This window comes from Fukomys damarensis, unplaced genomic scaffold (assembly GCF_012274545.1).
Source record: "Fukomys damarensis isolate Sample0158 unplaced genomic scaffold, DMR_v1.0_HiC HiC_scaffold_36, whole genome shotgun sequence".
In the NCBI taxonomy this organism is placed as follows: Eukaryota; Metazoa; Chordata; class Mammalia; order Rodentia; family Bathyergidae; genus Fukomys; species Fukomys damarensis.
Window position 1 is genome coordinate 32666215 of NW_022900948.1, and position 20972 is coordinate 32687186.

General features: G+C 38.8%; 1 protein-coding gene across 4 annotated transcripts in view; it reads right to left on the reverse strand.

Moving 5' to 3' along the window:
• The window catches only part of Astn2 (astrotactin 2), a 770953-nt gene that overhangs the window by 330720 nt on the left and 419261 nt on the right, over window positions 1-20972 (reverse strand). For all 4 annotated transcript variants that reach the window (XM_010639452.2, XM_010639450.2, XM_010639451.2 and 1 more), the window contains one exon: window positions 11429-11595. In XM_010639452.2, coding sequence (XP_010637754.1) covers window positions 11429-11595 — 167 coding nt within the window. The remainder of the gene's footprint in view (window positions 1-11428; window positions 11596-20972) is intronic.

The following is a 20972-nucleotide window of genomic DNA, read 5'->3' on the forward strand; positions in this document are numbered from 1 at the left end:
TGAGAGAGAAAGAGAGACATATTACATGTTAAGTTTGGTTTGTTTGCTTCTGGGTTTCTGGTTTGGGCCAGGAGACTTCATTTGTTATAGCAACAAAGTTTATTTTATTCTGACTAATACTGCATCTTTATAATTTGGAAACCTAATTTGGAAACAGAGTTTGCACTTCCATTTATTAAGTATTCATTTAAAATTTTTGCTGAAGTTTCAGGCTTTTTGTTATAAATGTCTTTCATGTGTCTCGGGGGGTTTATTCATGGGCATTAACCAAGGACACCATATTCTAGAGGCTACAAATGTGTGTTGGATCCAGGCAGACAGAATTTAAAGCCTGATTCCACCTCCTATTTGCTGTATGACCTCAGAAAAACTGCTTACCCTCTCTGTACAACCTTATCAATGAAATTCCTAGCTTGTAGTGCCAGTATAAGTATTAAAAGTATTATATATGAGTACAGTGTGCCCTTTTGCAGTGAATGGTATTATTATTAATCTTTTCTACATCAGAAAAGGATATTTTTCCATTAAGTTTACTGATACATTTTAGGTATACAATATGGTTACATTCATCACTGGGATCTTGCACTTTTACATGACTTATCTTGGTTCTTATCTTTCCCGCATTCCTCTGCCCTCCTTTCAACCCCTCCACTCCCCCATCTTTACGGAGACTTTGTTTCCATTTTTTCCCTTTCTCATAGTTTTTTCTTTCCCTTCTTTCCTTTCCCCTATCCCTCCTACTTCCCCTACCCTTTAGACCTTCTGTTCCTATTTCACATTATCAATTATACATTTTTATTCTCATTTACACTTTTAGTTTCTCACCCAAGAGAAGTAGTTTGGGATCATTTTTTCCCATGTGTTTTTGCTTATGTTTTCTTTCTTTTTTTCTCTCTCATTGAGTTTATTGCTACATCTTAGGTATACAGTACAGCTACATTCATCATTGGGATCTTGTACCTTTCCATGACAAGTTTTGGTTCTCATTTTTTCCCCTTGCCCCTGCCCTCCCTTCACCCTCTCCTCCCCTCCCCCTTTACAAACGTTTTATTTCCATTTTTTGATTTTCTCCCATTTTTTCTTTCCCTTATTACCTTTCTACTAACCTCCCCACTTTCCCTACACCTTTAGCCCTTCAGTGTCATCTTATCACTTGTAGATATTTAGTTCTCTTATCATTTGTTTCTACATTAACTACCTATTTAGATTTTTTATGTCATTCAAGCTCAAACTTGGTAATTTCTCTTTTCTAGAAATATGGTACATTTTATCATGACTTTCAAGTGTGTTGGTATAAAATTATACACAGTATTCTCACTGAACACGTCTTATTTTCAGTGCTTCTATAGTTATATCTCTAACTCGCTCCTAATGCATTTATTTGTGATCTTTCTCTACTTTTCTTTTGAATAGGCTTTTGTATTTTACTGATGGGACTCCTATTTTTTTCCTCCTCTATTTCATTTACTTCTGCTTTCATTTGTATTCATTCCTCCCTGTTGCTTTACTTTGTTTTATAATTCCTTTTCTGACCTCTTGAGTTAAATGCTTCCTCTGTTTATTTTCAATCTTTGTAGCTTCTTAATAAATACCATAGAGCTTGTGGCTACAGCTTTGCCCATATCCTACAAGTACGGTATGCAGCCTTCCTGCTCCTGCTTATTTCTAAGCAGGACAACAATTTCAGTTTGACTTTTTTCATAGCCCGGTAGTACTTAGAAGGTAGTATTTTAAAATAATTAAAAATTATATTGGTTTTCTCTTATTAATTTTTAATATTATTGGATACTAGTCAGAAAATGTTGCAGGTATAATTTCCGTTTTGATGAATCTCTTGAGATTTTGTGCCTCCTTACTTAAGATAGGTATGAGGTGTAAAGTTCAGATTTTGAAGCCAGCTAAAGGTGAGTTCAAATACAGGCTCTACTACCAACCAGCTATGTGAAAGTGATCTCAGTTAACTTCCCTAGGCATCAGTGTCATATCTATTAAATGAGGATAACTACAACCCTTCTTATAGACCTGATGAGAAAATCAGAGATAACTCAGGTACAGGATGATACTGTGTTTCTCACATAGTAGACAGCAAATACACCAGTTATTGTGCTTATTATATTATGAACATTTTTACTTTGTCTATTAGCCCACTTATATTTACCAGCAAGTGTAAATTTATTTCCAGTGATTCTTACATCATAGTTGCTAGCTTCTCTAGAGATCTAGATTTCATAAGGGTAACAGAGTTGCTATTCTTTGACTCTTTTTTTTCCATCAAGCTACTTGATTAGGAATGTTCTTGTGCCATTCATTGGAAAAAATTATGCACATAGCTTATTTTATACATACACTTATTATATATGTTAAATAAATGCATCCATATTCGTGTATAGTACAGGTAATACATACAAGGCTCAGTCTTGCCTTGAAGATTTCACATTTGAGAAAACATTTTTTGTATAAATGACTTTATCTGCTCCTTATAATCTGAATCGATAGAATAATGTTTTCTCCAAACATCCACATTATAACCCTCGAGACACATTAATGTAGATAAATGCCCCCTTCTGGTCTATGTCTTTAACATTTTCTTTCTAGCTTGAATCACCAGTGGTATATAGATGACTGTCGCATTGGATGGATGTTCCACTGGTGATGCAGATGGCTCTAATCACTTTTATAGATTTCTTTTTTTTTTTTGCTAACAAAATAAGCCATACACAGGTGGCTAAAAGCAACCTGATGGGACAGTCTTGGATGTATCACCAGTGTCTCAAGCTTCTCAGCAATAAGAGAGACAAATTCTTTCCCCGTTGTGAACATGTTAAGGCTTGGACATCAGGTGCTACTGACACATGGGACAGAGAGGAAGGAAGTTAGATCATTGGAGAGTTTTAAGAGGCTATGAAAACTCAGGTACTTTTTTGTCTCTCTCTTTTGCTTCCCAGCTGCCATGAGGTGAGCAGGCTTCTCCATCATGCATTTCCATCATGAACTTCTGTGATGCTATAGGCCCAAAGAAACAGGGCCAACAGACCATGGACTGAAATCTATTAAAATGTGAGCTAAAATAAATATTTCACAAGTTTATTTATCTCAGATATTTTGTCACAATAATGGAAAGCAAAATGACACATCTGTGAACATACTAGTTTACATAGCAAGAGAGGGTTTGCAGATGTAATTAAAGCATTTGACATGTAAATACAGTTCTAGATTATCTAGGTGCATTTAATGTAATGACAATTATGCAGAGAAATAAAGGAAAGAAAATCTCTCTACCAACTGGAAACAGATTATCCATTAAAGACTCCAGAAGGAATACACTCTGCCAGTGCCTAGATTTTAGGAATTCTAACCTTTAAAACATTAAGATAGTAAGTCTGTGTTATTTAAAGCCTCTAAGTTTTTCATGATGTATTACAGGAGCAAAAGGAAGTGCATAACCTTCACGGGAGGCAATGTTCCCACTATGAGAAGAGAAAAACTGAGGCTCAGAGAAGTGACAAGTCAACACTGGTGCTGGGAATTCAACCTAGGAGTTCATATTTCAAGGTACACGTAATGAGTGTGTATGGATGCAAGTGTGTGTGTTTTTCTCTAACCATATTACAACTGTAGGTCCATGGTGATTTTCTTTTGCCTAAGGGTGGGAAAAAATTGCAGTTTAGCAGGAGAAGAAGGAGGGAGAAACAAAAGACCTGGGGTCTGCTCAGTAAGACCCTTAGAGATGTAGGGAGAGAAAACAGGACTCATAAAGGAAAATGATCCTCAGAGTTTTGAAATGTGAGCAATTCTTTCCCCCAAGCCACCTTGGGGCACAGGAAGATTTATGTGAAGGTCTCTTTAGTTGTTAGTTTCTTTTTTTAATTTCATTTTTCGTATGATGCCACATAATTATACAGCTCCTTTAGAACATTCTGTCGTCTGGGAAATTTTCTTACAGAAAATCTAAAGAGCGTAGGCTCACAGGAAACCAGCCAAAATCTGTATGAAATTGTATTTATACATTTGCCAAAATGCAAAACATTAAAATAAGTAAAAAGATATAAACTGGGCATTTTAGCTGAAGGCAACAAATGTGTTACCCTTAATATAAGCATTGCATTACAGGGAATACCAGAAGTAGATGCGACTCTAGAGATTGTGATGCAGAACCCTGTATGTGTTTAGCCAAGAGCATGTTTCATTTAATCCTTGTAGCATTACTGCGAGAAAGATATTTTCATTCCAACATTGCCAGTGAGGATCCTGAGTCTTGACAATCATAAGCATTTTGGAAAAGCTAGGACCTTTACTTGAGTCTTTTTACTCCAAATCTAGTGCTTTTTCCACTTTAACCAAAAGCACTTTCTCCAATCTGTTTTCTTTCCAAAGAAGAAACTAGGACCTCCCCAAAAATGTCATGTGTCCAAATTCTTTGAGATTTAAAAAAAAATTATTCTTCTATTTACTTGCTTATTCATTCATTCCTTAATGATCTATGGACCCAATTATTTGGAAATACATATATATGTGCTAGGTTGTCATCACTGTGACACAATAACTGAGATAAACAATTTAAAGATGGAAACATTTGTTTTGCTCATGGCTTCATGGATTTCAGTCTGTGATCACTTGGCCCTAATGCTTTGAGCCTATGGTGAGGCAGAACTTCATGGCAAGGAATGTTTAAAGAGAAAAGCAGGTCACCTTAATGGCAACCATGAAGCAAAGAGAGAGCTCGCTTTTATAAAAAAACAAAACAAAACACGCCCCCCATGAAACCACTAATTTATAAACCCAGAAATGGATTAATCCATTCATGAGGTCTTATAATCCAAACACCTCATAAGACCCTACATCCAAACACAGCTACTTTGGAGACCTAGTCTTTAACCCATGAGTTTTGGGGGGATAGTTAAGATCCCAATTATAAGCATATACCAGAGAATTATTTTTTTAGAAGATGGGACTCAGAAGGTGAAAAAATAAGAATAGAGAAAAGTTAAGGGCAGGTATAATTCAAGGAACTGCACAACAGGCAGACTCTGAACAATGTGGGAATGAACTAAGCAGCCTATCACCAGGTAATAGGAAAGTAGGCTCCTCTTCCATGCACACTGACACCGAGAAACTCCCACCTCAGGGCAGGGACCAACAATCAAGGACTGCAAGTGTGTGAATCTGGTGGAAGTCTCTCTCGGGAAGAGCATCAGTCTGGACATCGGCCCAAGTGAAGATCAGTAAGATTATTCGCTGAATGGTCTTGGTCTGCAGGTTTCACTCAAGGAAAAAAATCAGTGTCTAGAGAATCTATTTTGAAGGTAATGTACTCAAGACTATTCTTTAGAAAGTAGAGAAGAAAGAAAAAGAAAGGCAAGGATCAGGATTCCATGAAGGATTTCTAGCATAGGTTATCTACTCTAAGGTACTCAATCATAGAAAGAAACACCAGCATCTAACTGAGGACTAAGAAAGTGGGGGATTTGCCAACTCAGCTCAGTCAAATCAACAGTAAGATTCTTTGAATTTTACAGATATTGATATGTGGAAAATATTGACATTTTGCAATCAGATGGATGGACTTTATGTGTTTCCCTCAATGCTCTATGAATATTTCTTACAACTGAGCTTTGGCAAGTGCTTAAACAACAGGGGGTGCAAGGCTGTAATGTTTCATAAGAATATGGTAAGGGGAGAGTAGGATGCAGCTCAGTGGCAGAGTGCTTATCTAGCACGAGAGAGGACCTGGGCTCAAGACTTAGCACTGAAAAATGAAAAGATTTGACAGAAAAATATTCATTGTTAAGTATCAGAGGTCAAAGGCACATCATTCAACCATAAATCAGAGGGAAGGGGGCACAAGCCTTTGCCTAAAAAGTGGGCACTTCCACCAATCTGAAACTAGACACTTAACAGCCAAAACCAAAACCAGTGTCTCCGTTTACTAGTTCAGTATGGTCTAAAAACCAGAGCCAACTTTAGCTTTGACGGAGTAGGTGAGTTCTAGCTAACTGTGAATACTAGCCAGGTGTATTTATCTCCTTCCCTTCCCAAAAGCACATAAAAGAAACATTAGACAGATATATTAGTAAGGGATATTTGAGTCAGGACATGTTCTTGGAGCCCAGGTTTTACAATTTATTTTCATTGAAACTGTGAGAGATACTTGGGATTTCTCAAGCTCCTTTTCAACTTTGCACCCTAATTGGGCATGAGATGCCTTTGGGCCTCAGTTTTATTCTCTAAATGACCAGAGAAATATTAAAACTTCAAAAATGTCAGGAAAAACTACACCTCCTGAAAACAAAACAGAAAACCACAACTTTCTCTCCCCGGTCAAGGACAGTGTATAATCCACTATATTTTGTTTTGTTTTGTTTTATTTTTTTTCCTATTTACCACAGTTGCTAAGGAGCACAAAGCTAAATTTACTTCATGTCAAGTGACAGTCATTTCAGACCCCTGAAACAATTTCCTCCCTCTCCCTGTCACTCCTTACAAATGATTCTCATCATTCCCATCTTCATATTAACAGGTTTTAAAATACGTGCTGGATTTACATGGATAAAATTAAGTTCTCTTGGAAGTGTGCATGGCAGACACTGTAAATACACCCACACAAATGAAACAGACCGACTTGGTTGCTAGGTAACTTGCCCTGGTCTTCACAGAGGTAATGCTTCCTTACCTGTAAGATTTCTTCTAATTGATTCAGCTTAGTAGCCAATGACCTTCTCAATCTCTCTTGCTTCTGCCTCCTACCCTGGTATTTGTGGTCCTGTCAAGGCTGATGAGGTCAGGCAGCTCCTCCCAGTAGCCTCTTTGCCCCTCTTGGGCAAGGACTTTTATTCAATATTTCATTGTTTTCTTAATAGCTCATTGAAAAAAAAAAAAAAAACCTGGGCACAGAGGAGGTACAACAAACCTTGGGTGGATGAATTCTTTAATTTCACTGAAATGATTTTGAAGTAGTCCTTGGGTCAAGCAGTAAAAAACGGTAACACAGCCCCCACTACACACACACACACAAGTGACCAGGACACAGTCTGTGCTCTCGAGAAGCTCACAATGCAACACAAGACGGGAAAGTATCTTAGTCACTTTCTCGTCACTGAAACACAAGACCTGATACCTACAACTTAAGAGAGAAGTTTATTTTGATTCATAGTTCTACTCCATGCTTAGCCGGCTCCGAAGCAGAAACAGGATGACAGGTGGGCATAGGTGAACCAGGAAGTAGAGAACAAAGGGAGGAGCCAGGGCAAGAGATAGACGCTTCCAGCTCGTGCCCCAGTGACCTGCCTCCAAGCAAGCCCTTCCTCCTAACAGCACATCCGCAGTTAAGTATTAGGCCCCCACGATCGAATCACCGTCCAAGCATGTGAGACTTTAAAGGGACATTTTTGTCTCTAAACCATAACAGTAATGAGCTGAGCAATGTAGGTACCACAGGGAGAATTAAAGGAAGTGTGCTGTGTGATGCCAGAAAAAGGTTGATTTTTCCAGTTTTGGAGAATTTGGCTTCACAAGGATTTGACAAGCAGGGCAACTAGGAAGCGTTCATCTGAGAGAGGTGTCAAGATTTCCTGGGATAAATTCAAATGTAAGAAATATGTAACTATCCCTATCTCTTATAAGCAGGAAAAATAATCTTTTCTATACCTGCCCTAATACAACTTGATAAATTCTAGGCCACTATTTAAATAATTTCCATTTGAAATGATGGGCATTTGTATTTTTTACACAGCTCTGGGTTAACGGCACATCTACTCCTGGCCTTCATGGGACTCAGAGAAGAACTGCTGAAGAAGGTAAAGCCTGCGCCAATATTAAAAGATCAATCAGAGATTTCCAAGCTAAAGGACTGGGGACAAATAAAGGACAGTGGAGGTACAATGGAAGAGAAGAGGGGAGATAGGGGAAGCTGTTGATGTCAAAAGTCCAAAATCTGATGTCAAAAGGCCTGATGCCTCTTGCATGCAGCTGGAAATACAGCTAGCTGTAAAGGCCAGACTGGGAATGACTTTTTAGCCATGTATTGTCTTATATGCAGATGTCCCCAAAGCCTTGTGCACTCATAGGTAGGGCTTTTGAGGGGTGAGTGGATCCTGGGGTGTAAAAATCATGAGTAGATGAGTCCACTGATGGTTTTATAGCTAAATGTGAGGTAGGGAGGTGAGGCCTTATAAGAGAAGGTTGGGGCATCGCCCAGCAGGATTGATCTCCTTCCCACCCCCTCAACCACCCTCTTTCTTCCTGCCACTGTGCCATGAGATTTCTCCTCTGCAATGCCCCTCTGCTATGCTGGCCTGCCTTGGGGCGAAAATAAACCTTTCCTTCTTGAAATTGTGGGTGTTGGATATTGTGTCCCAGCAATGAGAAAGTAAATAAGACACCATGTTAAAAATAGTAATTTAATAATTACAAATTTGGCACCTACTATGTGTCAGATATTGCTCTAGGTGCTGGAGGTAAGAGCTGTGGACAAAACATAAAATTCTGTAATTGAATATTTAAATGAGATGGCTCTATAACCGTAAGACCAATTATTAGTGTGGTTTACTGGGAGTTTAATTCTGACAGCCCCTGTGCATGTAGAATTTCCTTGAACCCTTACAATGGTGCTACGGTCACTTCTACTTCTGCATGGAAGAACAGAGGCTCAGAGAAACTGGGTGACGAGATAGATCCTGAGAGCAGCAACTCAGATTAGATCTGTCTTGATTGGGACTGCAGCACACAAGCTAGGTTTGAATCCCAAGGTGCCCTCCATCCCACTCACCAGCTGAGTGACCATGCACAAGTCACTAAGCCACTCTGTACTTGATTTTTCTGAACAGTAAAATGGGAATCGTAATAGTACCTCTGAAAGTGTGGCAGAATGGTTAGGAGAAGTAAAAGAGCTCATATACACAGTGTACTGAGAATAGTCATGCCACATACATTGTTAGCTGCCATTACTAACTTGGCAGCAGACAGATTTATTACATCTGCTCCTACCCAGAAAAGTCCTAAGAAAGGGCCCAGAGCTTTGGGCGAGTTGGGAAGAACTTCTTGAGTGAGGGATGTTGTTTTCTCTGCTTATTTCAATAGCATGCCACTTCTCCCTCCACCAACACTCTCACAGGCACCTGCTAATAGCCTCCATTGTTTATAGTGCTTCTAACAAGTGTGGGTAACTCCTCATTTGCATCCTTAATAGCCAATTTCCAAAGCATGTTGAAACTGCGGTTGGTTTTTTGGAGACGTTGGTTTTATTTTATTTTATTTTTATTTTTTTGTATTTTTTAATCTGCATTCAATGAGCTTTAATAGCTCACAGTACACTGTGCCCTATCTTATTTAATACTTTCACATACTATTCATGGGTGAGAATATTAGTAAGTCCTGCAGTCACAGATCCAGAAACTGCACTGTCAAGGGTATCAAGTCACAGAGCAAGTGGTGGACAACCATTATTAGGATAATTCACCTTAATTATTACTCAGCATACAATTGTAACTCTGCAAGGCACCATTCCAAAGGACATTAAACATTATGTAAATTGTAATGTATGTACAAGTCCATAGACAGAGAATATTTGCATATCTATTTAACAGATTATGAAACTGAGGTAGAGCTGTTAAACAACTTGTTTAAGGTCACACAATAAAGAGGCAAAGAGCTACATTAGTTGTCATATGACCCTGAATTTGTTACTTAACTTTAATGTAGTAACAAACGTAAAGTACTTTGCACTCTTCTCAGCCCTCATTATACTAAGGTAGGCATATTTAAAATTTTATAGATGAGGATGCATAAGGTCATAAGGCTTGCTGGTCAGTGCCTAAGAGAGAGACGTGGGACTGGGCTTACAGTCTATGTCTGTGGAATCCAGTTTCCTGTTGTGTGCTCTGAATGGAAGGTGGTATTTGCTTCTGATGTCAAAATCCATTATTGCTGTGGCTGCTGCTTTTACAGTTTTTATTTTTCACTGAAGAACACCCACCCCTCCACAGTACGCAGAGAGGAAAATAACAATGCTAAGAAGACAGCTGATTCTGTATGCAAGCCTGCAGATCTAAGACCATGCATAATTTACTCAACACTGCCCTGCAGTCACTTAAGCTGAGGAGAGACACCATAAATTCAGGTCTGCATATGCTAATTTATTTCTTATTTATTTTATCTATACATATCTGGGTCCTCCAGAGAGCTGCTCCAGCACCTACTTGAAGACACCTGCAGCCCCCTGTGTAACCGGGAAAAAAGTCCCCAAAGTAAGTACTGAACTCTTTGCACTAGAACTGTGCAAGCTAAATTAATTTCCTGGTAAGCGGGGATTAAACCTGCACACGCTCCCATCTTGTTTTGTTGCCATACATCAGACAGTAAAGGTTGCTAAATCTCTCATTCTGCTTTTCTGTTGTAGAATGAGAGCACTGGGCATACTTCTCACAGGAGCATGGGATCGTTTTTCTGAGTCACAGAATAGTCACAAGATGAGCAAATTTTCCCAACGCAAAGACATAATCAGAAAGGGAATGAAGAGGAAAAGACAAATGCTGTTATTTTCTCGCGTGGTTTCTGAGGACCACATGCTATCCTCTGTACAAGCAAGGGATAACTCCTGCAGCACATACAGAAAACAGGTGAGTTGGAAGGAATCTTAGCTGTGGTTGTATAAAGATTGGTTCTTTGAGATAGTCACACTGTAGCCCAGAGAGAGGAAATGACTTATCCCAGGTCACTTGGCAAGTCAGTTCCAATATGTCTCCCTCTTTCATTCTTATACTAATTTTGAAATTTAGTTTAACAGGTTACAGAGGTAGCTCAGTGCTAAAATACCAGCCTGGCATGTTCCACCCCTAGTAGCACAAAATAACAACAAGCACCTTGGTTTGAGGTGCTCATGAGACAGAAACTATACTACAAGTTTTATCTGCATAGTTTGCTTTACACCTCTACTCCCCAGCTAATTGCCCTAACCTTTAGGGACATGAAGGCATAGAGAGTCTAAGCACTGAACTGACGCTGCTGATTTTCTCCACAGTCTGGTTCCAAGCTTGGGTTAGGCACATGCAAATCACCTATGCAACATGTCTAGTGGTTTCTCTGTGGACACTTTTAAGATCTTGGCTTTTGTCTCCAAGCTACACTGACCAGGGCCACAGGTGGAGATGTAGAACGCATACAAGACCTCAGTGGGAGAAAAGTTCTGAGACTAGAAAGAAGCACAGACAGGGGCTTCACTGACTGCCTGAATTCATCATTTCTTCTTCATCTAATCTTCTTCCCAATACTCAATGGGTGATACTCTTGCCTCCTGCCTTCTGGGCTGAAACAGGAGAGGCAGAAAGGCCATTTCGCAAAAGGCCACCCACAGCCTGATGGTCTGCAGCCTTGGACCACTTTCCCATGCATCCCGCAGCTGTGTGGGCCCTGACCCTCAGGTGGAGATTCTTACCCACAGAACATGAAGATGGTGCTGGAGCTGGCATCATAGGGTAGAGGCAGTGTCTGCTGCAGGCACAGCTGCTCACAGCCGCCGTTAAAGCCATCAGAGCAGTCGATTCCTTTGGAGTGGTCGTAGCAGCCAGAGCCATCCTTCATGGGCCTCAGCTCTTCCGGGCACTGCTCAGAGAAGAGAGGGAGCAACAGGGTAGTTACAGCAGAGGAGGTGGCAGGCCCCATCACACTGTCCCCTCCCACCTCCTGAAAGGGAAGCAACAGAGGAGGGTCCAAGTCTCCTTTGGCCAATCACTAACTGTGGACCAGGCCCCGGTACTCCAGTGTGCCCACCTGTAAAATGGGACTTTTGTGACCACAGTGCTTCAAAGAGTAGTGAGCACAGGGAAGAAAGATACTGACAGCAGAGTACTTAGAACACTGGCAAATGTGGCGACACACAGAAAATATTAGTTGCTATTAATATTGACATTGCTGGGATCATCTGCATGATTATTTATACTGTTATTGCCAGGTAGAGTCTGCTGCTATGAAGTTCACTTAAGGAGGTGGCCAGATTTTTTGTTTAGAATCCCTAACAGTATAAGTTTAAATTCTAGCTCTTCTCCTTCTCACTATGTGACTCGGAGAAAATTATAATCTTTCTGAGTTTAAATATCCTCATCTATTAAATGAGCATAGCACTTACGCCTATGGATTTGTTGCGAAGCTTAAATTAGATCTTAAGTTTACATACCTCACTTTAGAATTCGCCCCATAGTGTGGTACTTATAAAATCTGAATTATCTTCCTTTCCATCTTGAATTGATCTCTTCTCTATTTTTGTCCTTTTAGCCCTAAATGAGTTCCTGATAGGAACATGAAAATGCCTTCTAGCTTGCCTACTGGCCTCCATTCTGCTTCCTCTAAACCATCCTCCAAATGGGCATCAAAGTGATATTTCTAGATAACATCCACTACCTCAAAAATAGATGAACTTTCAAAAACTTGAATGTTCCCTAAGCTGACAATCGGGGTCTTCCATAGATGATTTCATATCCTCTGCTTGCCATGTAGTCCTTCTTCCTCACAAGCTTACTCTGGTCCCCGAGCAAATCCCAGGGGTCCCACCTTCAGTAACCTCAGCTGAAATGCTCTCTTCTCAGTGAGTCTGGTGCCCACTAGGTGCTCTATGAATCTTAAACTGTGTGACATCTGGCTACATATTTAGTTTTCCTTGATTTGATGAGGCTGGGCTCATCTTCTCCAACTCTTCTGATAGAGATGCAGTAGGAACTCTCCTGGCTCAAAACAGAAAACTGGGTACCAGGTTTTCATGTCAGTCATCTTGCCTACATTTACTGTCCACAAAGATTAACACACAGAGCCCAGCCCCCCTCATCCATCCCAGAACACAGCTGATTAAACTGCCCTTGCATGGTACCTCCCCCAGCCAGCTCCCTGAGCCCCTCCCAAGCCATCCTCCTAAATGACAATAACAAAATGCACACACACACACACACACACACATACACACACACATGCGTGCGCGTGCACGCGCGCCACAAAATTAATTTTCAAAAACCACCACAACAAAAAAAAGAGGTCAGCCCTCTTGGAAATTAAATTTTGCCTAAGAAGAATTTGTAATTACAAATGCGGGAGACAGTTCTTGGAGACATTTGAGACTGGCGCCAGGAAGGGTGATGGAGAAAGTAGGTTATAAATGGCCTTTGTCAAGCTGTAGAAAGGTTATAAAACTGCTACATTTTGTGCTTAAAAAGAAAAATCAATTTTCCATATGAGTGAGGTGCTGTACATATTAATATAAGCTCACAGATGGCCCCTGCTTGTCTCTAAACAATCACTGTCAGGCAGAAGGGCACCTGGTCACAAGGTCATTTGGAGCCATTTGCCAGGACTAGGGGCTGGGTTCTGTCTGCAGAGATTCAATAAGGAACTATGAACCTTCTCACCAGGTAGCAGGAGAGTTCTGGGCACTATGCTGGGCACAGTTCTTTCGCTCCCTCATTGGCCACCTGCTGTTTTTGTTCTTTAAGTGAGTGTTCACTGCAATCTAGGTATTACCTAAGCATGCTCATTGCCTGTACATACTTATTTAGTCCTTACAACAAACACATAGAGAAGTGTGAGGGCTGATAATGTCTCTCAAAGATGCCCCTGTCTTAAGCCTTAGAACCTGAAACTTGTGAATGTTACCACCTAGGCTAAAGCTCCAGAGAAGAATATCTTGGATTCTCCAGATTGGCTTAAATGTCATCATATATGTCCTTACATCAGAGGAGAAGGAAATTACAGATAGAGAGAAAAAAAACAAGCAAGTGGACCAGAGAGAGATTGGTGTGCTGTGGCCACAAACCGCTACCATTGCAGGCATCAATTGCTGGAAGAGGCAAGGATAGATTCTCCTCCAGGGTCTCCAGAGGTAGAAGGACCTGCTAACACCTTGATTTAGGATTTCAGACCTCTGGAACTGTGAGAGAATAAATTTATCTTGTCTTAAGCCAGCCATTTGTAAGAATTGGCTGTAGCAGCCAGAGGAGGCAGGTTTCAGGCCTGACCTAACTCCTTGCTTTTCAAATGAGGTCAGAGTTGGAGCACCCCCTGATCCCCCTGTCCCAGATCTCTCAGCACAGGGGCAGAGGACACAGAGCCGGAGATCCCTAGTCTCAGACACCAGCTCTGCCCACTCCATGCACTACCCTGTAGATTAAAGCATTTTACTGGTGAAGACAAACTCTCAGATCCTTTTTTCTCTTTCCCCAAGAAGACTCACAGTGGCAAAGCTAAGGCTCAGGGAGGTGAAGGGCTTGGGCTGATATCACACAGATAATTAAAAGTAGAACTAAAATTCTACCTCAGTTTGATCCATGAAAAGGGAAGAGACATTCTGAGTAAGTGAAGTGGGTTTACCAGTTAGCCCTGTAGGATGATGCCAATGTCCATCTTGGACTTCAGCCCTGTGTTCCAGGGGGTGAAGGGGGGCAGATGAGATCTAGTATTGCCACCATTCATTATTATGTTCATAATGTTTCTATATTTTCATTGTTTATGGTCTGCCTTCTCCACCAAAATACTGTAAACCACGTGTGGCTTGGCTTCAGCAGTATCCACACTTAGAATCATGCTAGGTACACAGTAGATGCTTGCTATTAATATAATTACAGAGCGCCAGATACTATGTTTAGTTCATCTGTGTATTAATTGTGAATCTGAATCCAAACTGCCTTTTATTGGCTGTGACCTGTGAACTCTTACGTTCAAAAGACTACTGCGTGGGGATAAAGGGTGTAGTAGCCAGGTGGGAAGAGAATTTTCCAGTGATTCCTGCTTCCTTTGCCAATACTCCTGTGTTCTCTCCTCCCTCATGACACCAGAGGTAGTCGATGTGGCCAATAAGCACATGGCAGAAGAGACAGTATGTAACTTCCAAGAGACGCACAGGTGGTAAGAAACAGGTCTCTGGGCAACAGTCCTGAGAAGAGACGAGGCCTGCCAGCCACACGTGTGTGAGCCTGGGACAGTGCTGTCTCCTATTATTCGAGCCTGTTCAGATGGCTGCAGTCCCCAGCCATATCTTGACTGTGAACCATATAGCTAAGCCACTCTTGCATTTCCAACCCTTGAAAATTGCATGAGACAATATTTATTTTTGTCTTTAGCCATTTGATTTTTCAATAATCTGTAACATGGTAATAAATAGCCAATACTGCGAGTCAAACATATCGAGTACTTAACATAGTGATCAGCAAATGGTACTTGCACTTATGAGTATTTTTAAGCAGCTTAGCATCTAGCTGGAGAGATAAGAAGTGTACACAGCAGTAAACATAGAACTAGTTCTAGAACAAACATCAAGAACTGTGGTGTAATTTAACTGGACAGTGAAAACTCTGCAAATGAGACAGGGAATACCTGAAAAAGGAGATGTTTAACACAAAGACCTTCCCAGAAGAGAAAATGTGACTGGTACAGACAGAGACATCAGACAGAGGGAGACCAGAGCCATTGCTGAGGAATCACTACTCAGCTGCCTTGTGACGCTGGACAAGCCCTGGAACCCACCTGGGCCTCAGTTTCCTTTCTTTAAATGGAGACACAATTTGAAGACAAGAATATAAACACCAAAGTCACTACTGGATTCCAATCCAGGCTTTCTGATATTGAATAACTAGGCAGGATGTTTTATGTAAGAGCAAGCCTCAGGGATCTCATCTGTAAGTTGAGAATTCTAATGCCTCCTGGAGGCCTTTCTGGAGACTCTATGTGAAAATACTCTGTGGTTTTCTGTGTCTGACTTTGGGTCTAACTCATAACAGGTGCTCAATAAATGGAGGAAAAATGCATGCATAAATTATTAAATGATAAATAAGTGAACCCAAACTTCCAAGAGAATACCTACTTGAAACTGTCAGTTGATTTTTTTTCTTTCTCATTGGTTTAAATCTTTCACTGGACCACTTGATAAGTATTTATTGAATATCTACCGTTTGCTGAGTAAATGTTGTAGGAGGCAGAAATATAGTAGTACAAAACACAGCCCAGACACTGCTCTCAAAGAGCCTAAATCTAGAGAATCGACAAATGATTAATAAGAAAATAAGTAAAATAATTATGTCTTAGGATCAAATTGCTATGAACAAAGAAAAGGGTGTAATGGGATAAAAGGTTAATAAAATGAGGCAAAGGAACCTATTTTGGTTCTTGATTTTTCTCCTTTCCCCTGCCCTCCCTTCCCCCCTCCCCCCTTCCCTATCTGCAAAGACTTTGTTTCCATTTTTTTCCTTTTCTCTTATTTTGTCCTCTTCCCTTCTGACCTTTCTCCCATCCATCCCATGTGCTCAACACCTTTAGACCTTTCTTTTTTCTATTGCAAAATGCCAATTATACATTTTGATTCTTATTTACACTTTCAGTTTATCTTCTTTTTGAAAAAGTAGCTTTTGATGTTCTAGTTCTGTTACCTTTCTAAAAAAAGTTTTTAGAAAAATATTATCTAGGTCTACAGATATGTCATGTGAAGGCTTGGATAGTAATTATCTTAGTCTTTCATCAATTTAGAGAGTATGGGCAGCTTTACCATCGTGTCTTCCACTATGTTCCACTTATTGAGTTTGTTTTTCTATTTATTTCTTTCATCAGCATTTAATAGTTTTCAGCATGTGTGTCCCATAATTACTTAGCTAGGTTCCTATTTAAGTATTTCATTGTGTTTTTGGAATTGTATATGCTATTGCATTCTTTATTTCAGTGCTCACGTGTTCAATGCTAGTATAAAAGAAGTACTAGGAATTAAACCCAGGGTCTTTCCATTGAGCTATACCCTACATCCTCGGCCTTTTAAAACATTTTTTTAAATTTATTTTTATATGGGGTCTTGCTAAGTCACTAAGTTATGCAGGCTGAGCTTGAACTTGAGACTTTTCTGCCTCAGCCTCCCAGAGTGCTGGGATTATAGGAATTATAGCCACTATGCTTGGCTGCTTATTTTCCTTGTGTCCTGAGAACTCGCTAAATTATTCATTATGCCTACCAATCATTATTATTGTTGTTGTTATGGATGTCTTTTTTTTTAATTGAGTTTATTGGTATATTTTAGGTGTACAGTACAGTTACATTCATTATTGGGATCTTGTACCTCTACATGACAGGTCTTGGTTCTCATTTTTTCCCCTGTCCCTGCCGTCCCTTCACCCCCTCCTCCCCTTCCCGTGTTGTGGATGTTAACACGTTCCATTAAATAACCATGTGGTCTGTACATAGAGATAGTTTAATTTCTTCTTTTCTTGCCTTATTGTTCTCCTTAAGACATCCAGCACTATGTTAAATAACTGATTGTTCTTTGTCTTTAAAAGAAAGCATTCAGTATTTCAGCACAAATATTTACTTGTAGATTTTTATTGATGTTCTTTATCAGTTTGAATAGGTTTTTTTCTATCACTATTTTTGTGATAGTATCTATCATTTTGAGTGTTTAATTTTGTCAAACATTTTTCCTATTTCAACTGATATGGCCATATGCTTTTTTCTTTCTTTTGTCTTTATATATATTAACAAATTTTCATATTCTGACCCACTCTTGCATACCTGGAATAAGCTCTGCTCAGCCACAACATAATTTATTTTCATATTTTACTATATTCCATTTGGTAATATGATTTACAGATTCACAATTATGTATATCAGGGGTTTTGTTATTACTCTGTAATTTTCTGTTTTTACACTATCATTTGGTATTAAGTACCCCAAAATGAATTTGGAAGTATTCTCTGTTCTTCAATTTTTGGGAAGTGTTTTTTTTTTCTTTTAAGAATTCCGAGGAGAGGGTGAAGGGAGGGCAGAGGAAAGGGGAAAAAATGAGAATCAAGACTTGTCATGTAGAGGTACAAGATCCCAACAATGAATGTAACTGTACTGTATCCCTAAAATGTGTCAATAAACTCAATTAAAGCTGAAAAAAAAAATTCCTGTCAATTCTTCCTTAAACATTTGGTGTATGTTTCCAGTGAAAGTACTAAGGCCTAGAGATTTGGGGAAGGGGTTTTTAGAGTTACAAATTTAATAGTAGTCATGGGACTATTAAAATTATTTCAATAAGTAAGCTTTTTTTGGGGGGTACTGGGGATTGAACTTGGGCCCTTGCTTTTGCAAGGCAGACAGCAAAATTACTAAGCTAAATCCTTAGCCCAGTAAGTTTTGTTGTTGTTTTTAAAGGAAGTGGTCATTTAATCTAATTTGCCAAATTTATGTGTAAAATCGTTTACAATATTCTCTTATTACCTTCTTCATTTCTTCTGGGTCTGTAGTGATATTACCTGTTTGATTCCTTGATATTGGTAACTTGTATTTTTAATCATTTTATTCATTAGTTTTGCTTGAATTCTTTTCAATTTTATTGACATTTTCAAAGAATCAGGTTTTTTATTTTATTGATGTTTATCAATTTTTATTTTCAATTCCATTGAATTCCTTCCTTCTCTTTCTTTGGGATTATTTTGCTGTCCTTCCCCTATGTTCTTAAAGCCTAGAGGATCTCTTAATTTAAGCTCTTGAGGAGCTTAAATTATGATTTTAATCTCCTCTTTATTATGGATAGATTTAGAGTTATATATTTCCTTCACACTGAATATAAAGCCACGAGTAAACTACCATAAAAGTATGAATCACTACTTTAGCTGTAAGCCATGCATTTTGGGAATTTTATTTTTATTTCATTTAGTTTAGTGTAGAGTTTATTTCCCTTGAGCCTGCCACTTCGACTCATGTGTTACTTAGAAGTATGATGTTTACTTTCCAAGTACTTAGCTATCTTTCTGTTATCTCTGATAGAGACTGAAGGTTTGTGTCCACACATAATTCATATTAAAAGCCTAATTCTCAGTGTACTACTATTCTCCTCTGGAACTTCTGGGAGGTGATTGGATCATGGATGTGGATCCTTCGTGAATGGGATTTTTACCTTTATAATAGAAGAAAGAGGGGCATGGCTCCCTCCAACTCTAATGTTAGAAGATACAGGAGGAAAGAGAACCAGGGAGAGAGCCCTTCCCAAAATACTGGGTCAGAGGCACTGATTTCAGAATTCTAGCTTCCATAGCTGTGAGAAATATTTTTTGTTTAAGCCACCCAGTCCGTGCTATTTTGTTATAGTAGGATGAATTGATAAAAGGCTCTCTCTTATTTTATCTCTGGTTTGATTCTATTGTGCTTGGATAACATATTCCATGACCTGAATTCCTTACATTTTTCTTTGTTACTTGAGGTATAAACATTTATGATTTCTGTGTCTTCTTGGTGGCTGATCCCTTTATCATTATGTGATGTTCCTCTCTGGTAATTTCTATTCAAGTTTACTTCTTTAATACTAATATCCTACTTCTGATTTTGTTTTATTTGCATGATTTATCCTTTTTTACTTATGTTCAAACTGACTATATTACCATGTGTGAAGTGAATTTCTTATACAAAGTATATAATTGGGTCATACTTTTAAAAAAATCACTCTGCTAATTGTTTTTTTAATTTGTGCCAGAGATTACTTAATTTAATGAGATAACTGATATGCTAGTGCTTATGTCTGCCATTTTATACATATTGTGTATTCTGGTCTCCATTCTCATTACTCTGTATTTTTCCCTGCCTTTCTGTGGGTTGCACAAACATTTGCTAAAATTCCATTTCCATTTACCTATGTTAATTTTGCATTAATCTCTGTATAGTTTTTACTGATCACTCCAGGTGTTCAGTCTATAGATGCTACTGTTTTTTGCAGTGCAAGTGATATGTAATAATCTGACTTTCCTTTATGTTCCCTTCTCCTACGGAATATAATTTTCTTCATTATTCCTCTAAATTTAGGTCCACATCAGCCAGAGAAATCACGTTTTTCTTTAACCTTTAAATGTAATGTAAAAACGTCAGGAGGAGAGGGCAGGTCTATAGTATCAATATTTTTGCTGTGTTCTTTTTTCCTTTCTAATGTTTCAAGAACCTTTCTTTTTTCATTTTCTTACTGTTTAGAGAACTTCATATTTCCATTTTATTTATTTATTTTTTTTTAGGTAAACTCTCCTGGTCAGAAATACCTAGGTTTTCCTCTGTCTGAGAATGTTTTTATTTCTTCTTCATTCCTAAAATGTATGTTCAGATGGCCAGGGATTTAGCTCATCGGTTCGGTGGCCTGCCTTGCAAGCGCAAGGACCCAAGTTCAATCCCCGGCACCAAAAAAACAAAAAAACTAAAATGTATTTTCACTGGACAGAGGATTCTTTTTAAATCAGCACTTGGGAAATATTCTACTTTTTTCTAGGCTCTGTAGCTTCTTATAAGAATTCCTATTGTCATTAAATTGTGCTTTTTCTGTAGATAAGATGTAATTTTTTTCAAAACTATTTTTTCCTGAAATCTAAAGGACTTTGACTATGATTTTCTTTTTGGGTGGAGATTGAACTTGGGACCTTGCACTTGTGAGGCAGTCGGAGGCACCAATGAGCTAAATCCCAGCCCTTGATTATGATATTGATGTGAATTTCTTTGTGTTTATCCTATATGAAATTTGCTTGGTTTTTTGAATCTGTGTTTCAAAGTTTTCAGTCATTATTTCTTTGAGCACCGTTTTTTGTTCCACTTTTGGGACCCCAATGACCCAAATGTTAAATCTTTTTATTGACAAGCACACAGCCATTGAGAATGGTTAATGTTTGGTCTATTTTCTGTCCAATATTAAATTTACTGGTTATTGTCTTTGTCTTTTCCTTTCTGACACTGAGATTATCCACTGAGTTTTTATCTAATTTACTATATTTTTCAGTTCTAAGATTTCCATTTAGTTTACTTTTATTCTTTTTATTTCATTGCTGAGCCTTTTTTTTTTTTTTCTTCATTTGTTTTAAGAATGCTCACAATCCTTGGAAGAGAAATTTTAAATAATGGTTGTTTTAATGTCTTTGTCAGATAATTTTAGTACCTATCATTTGGTGTTGGAATCTATTATTCGTATTTTTCACCATTTTTGGCTCCTGGTTCTTGGCATGAGGTAATTT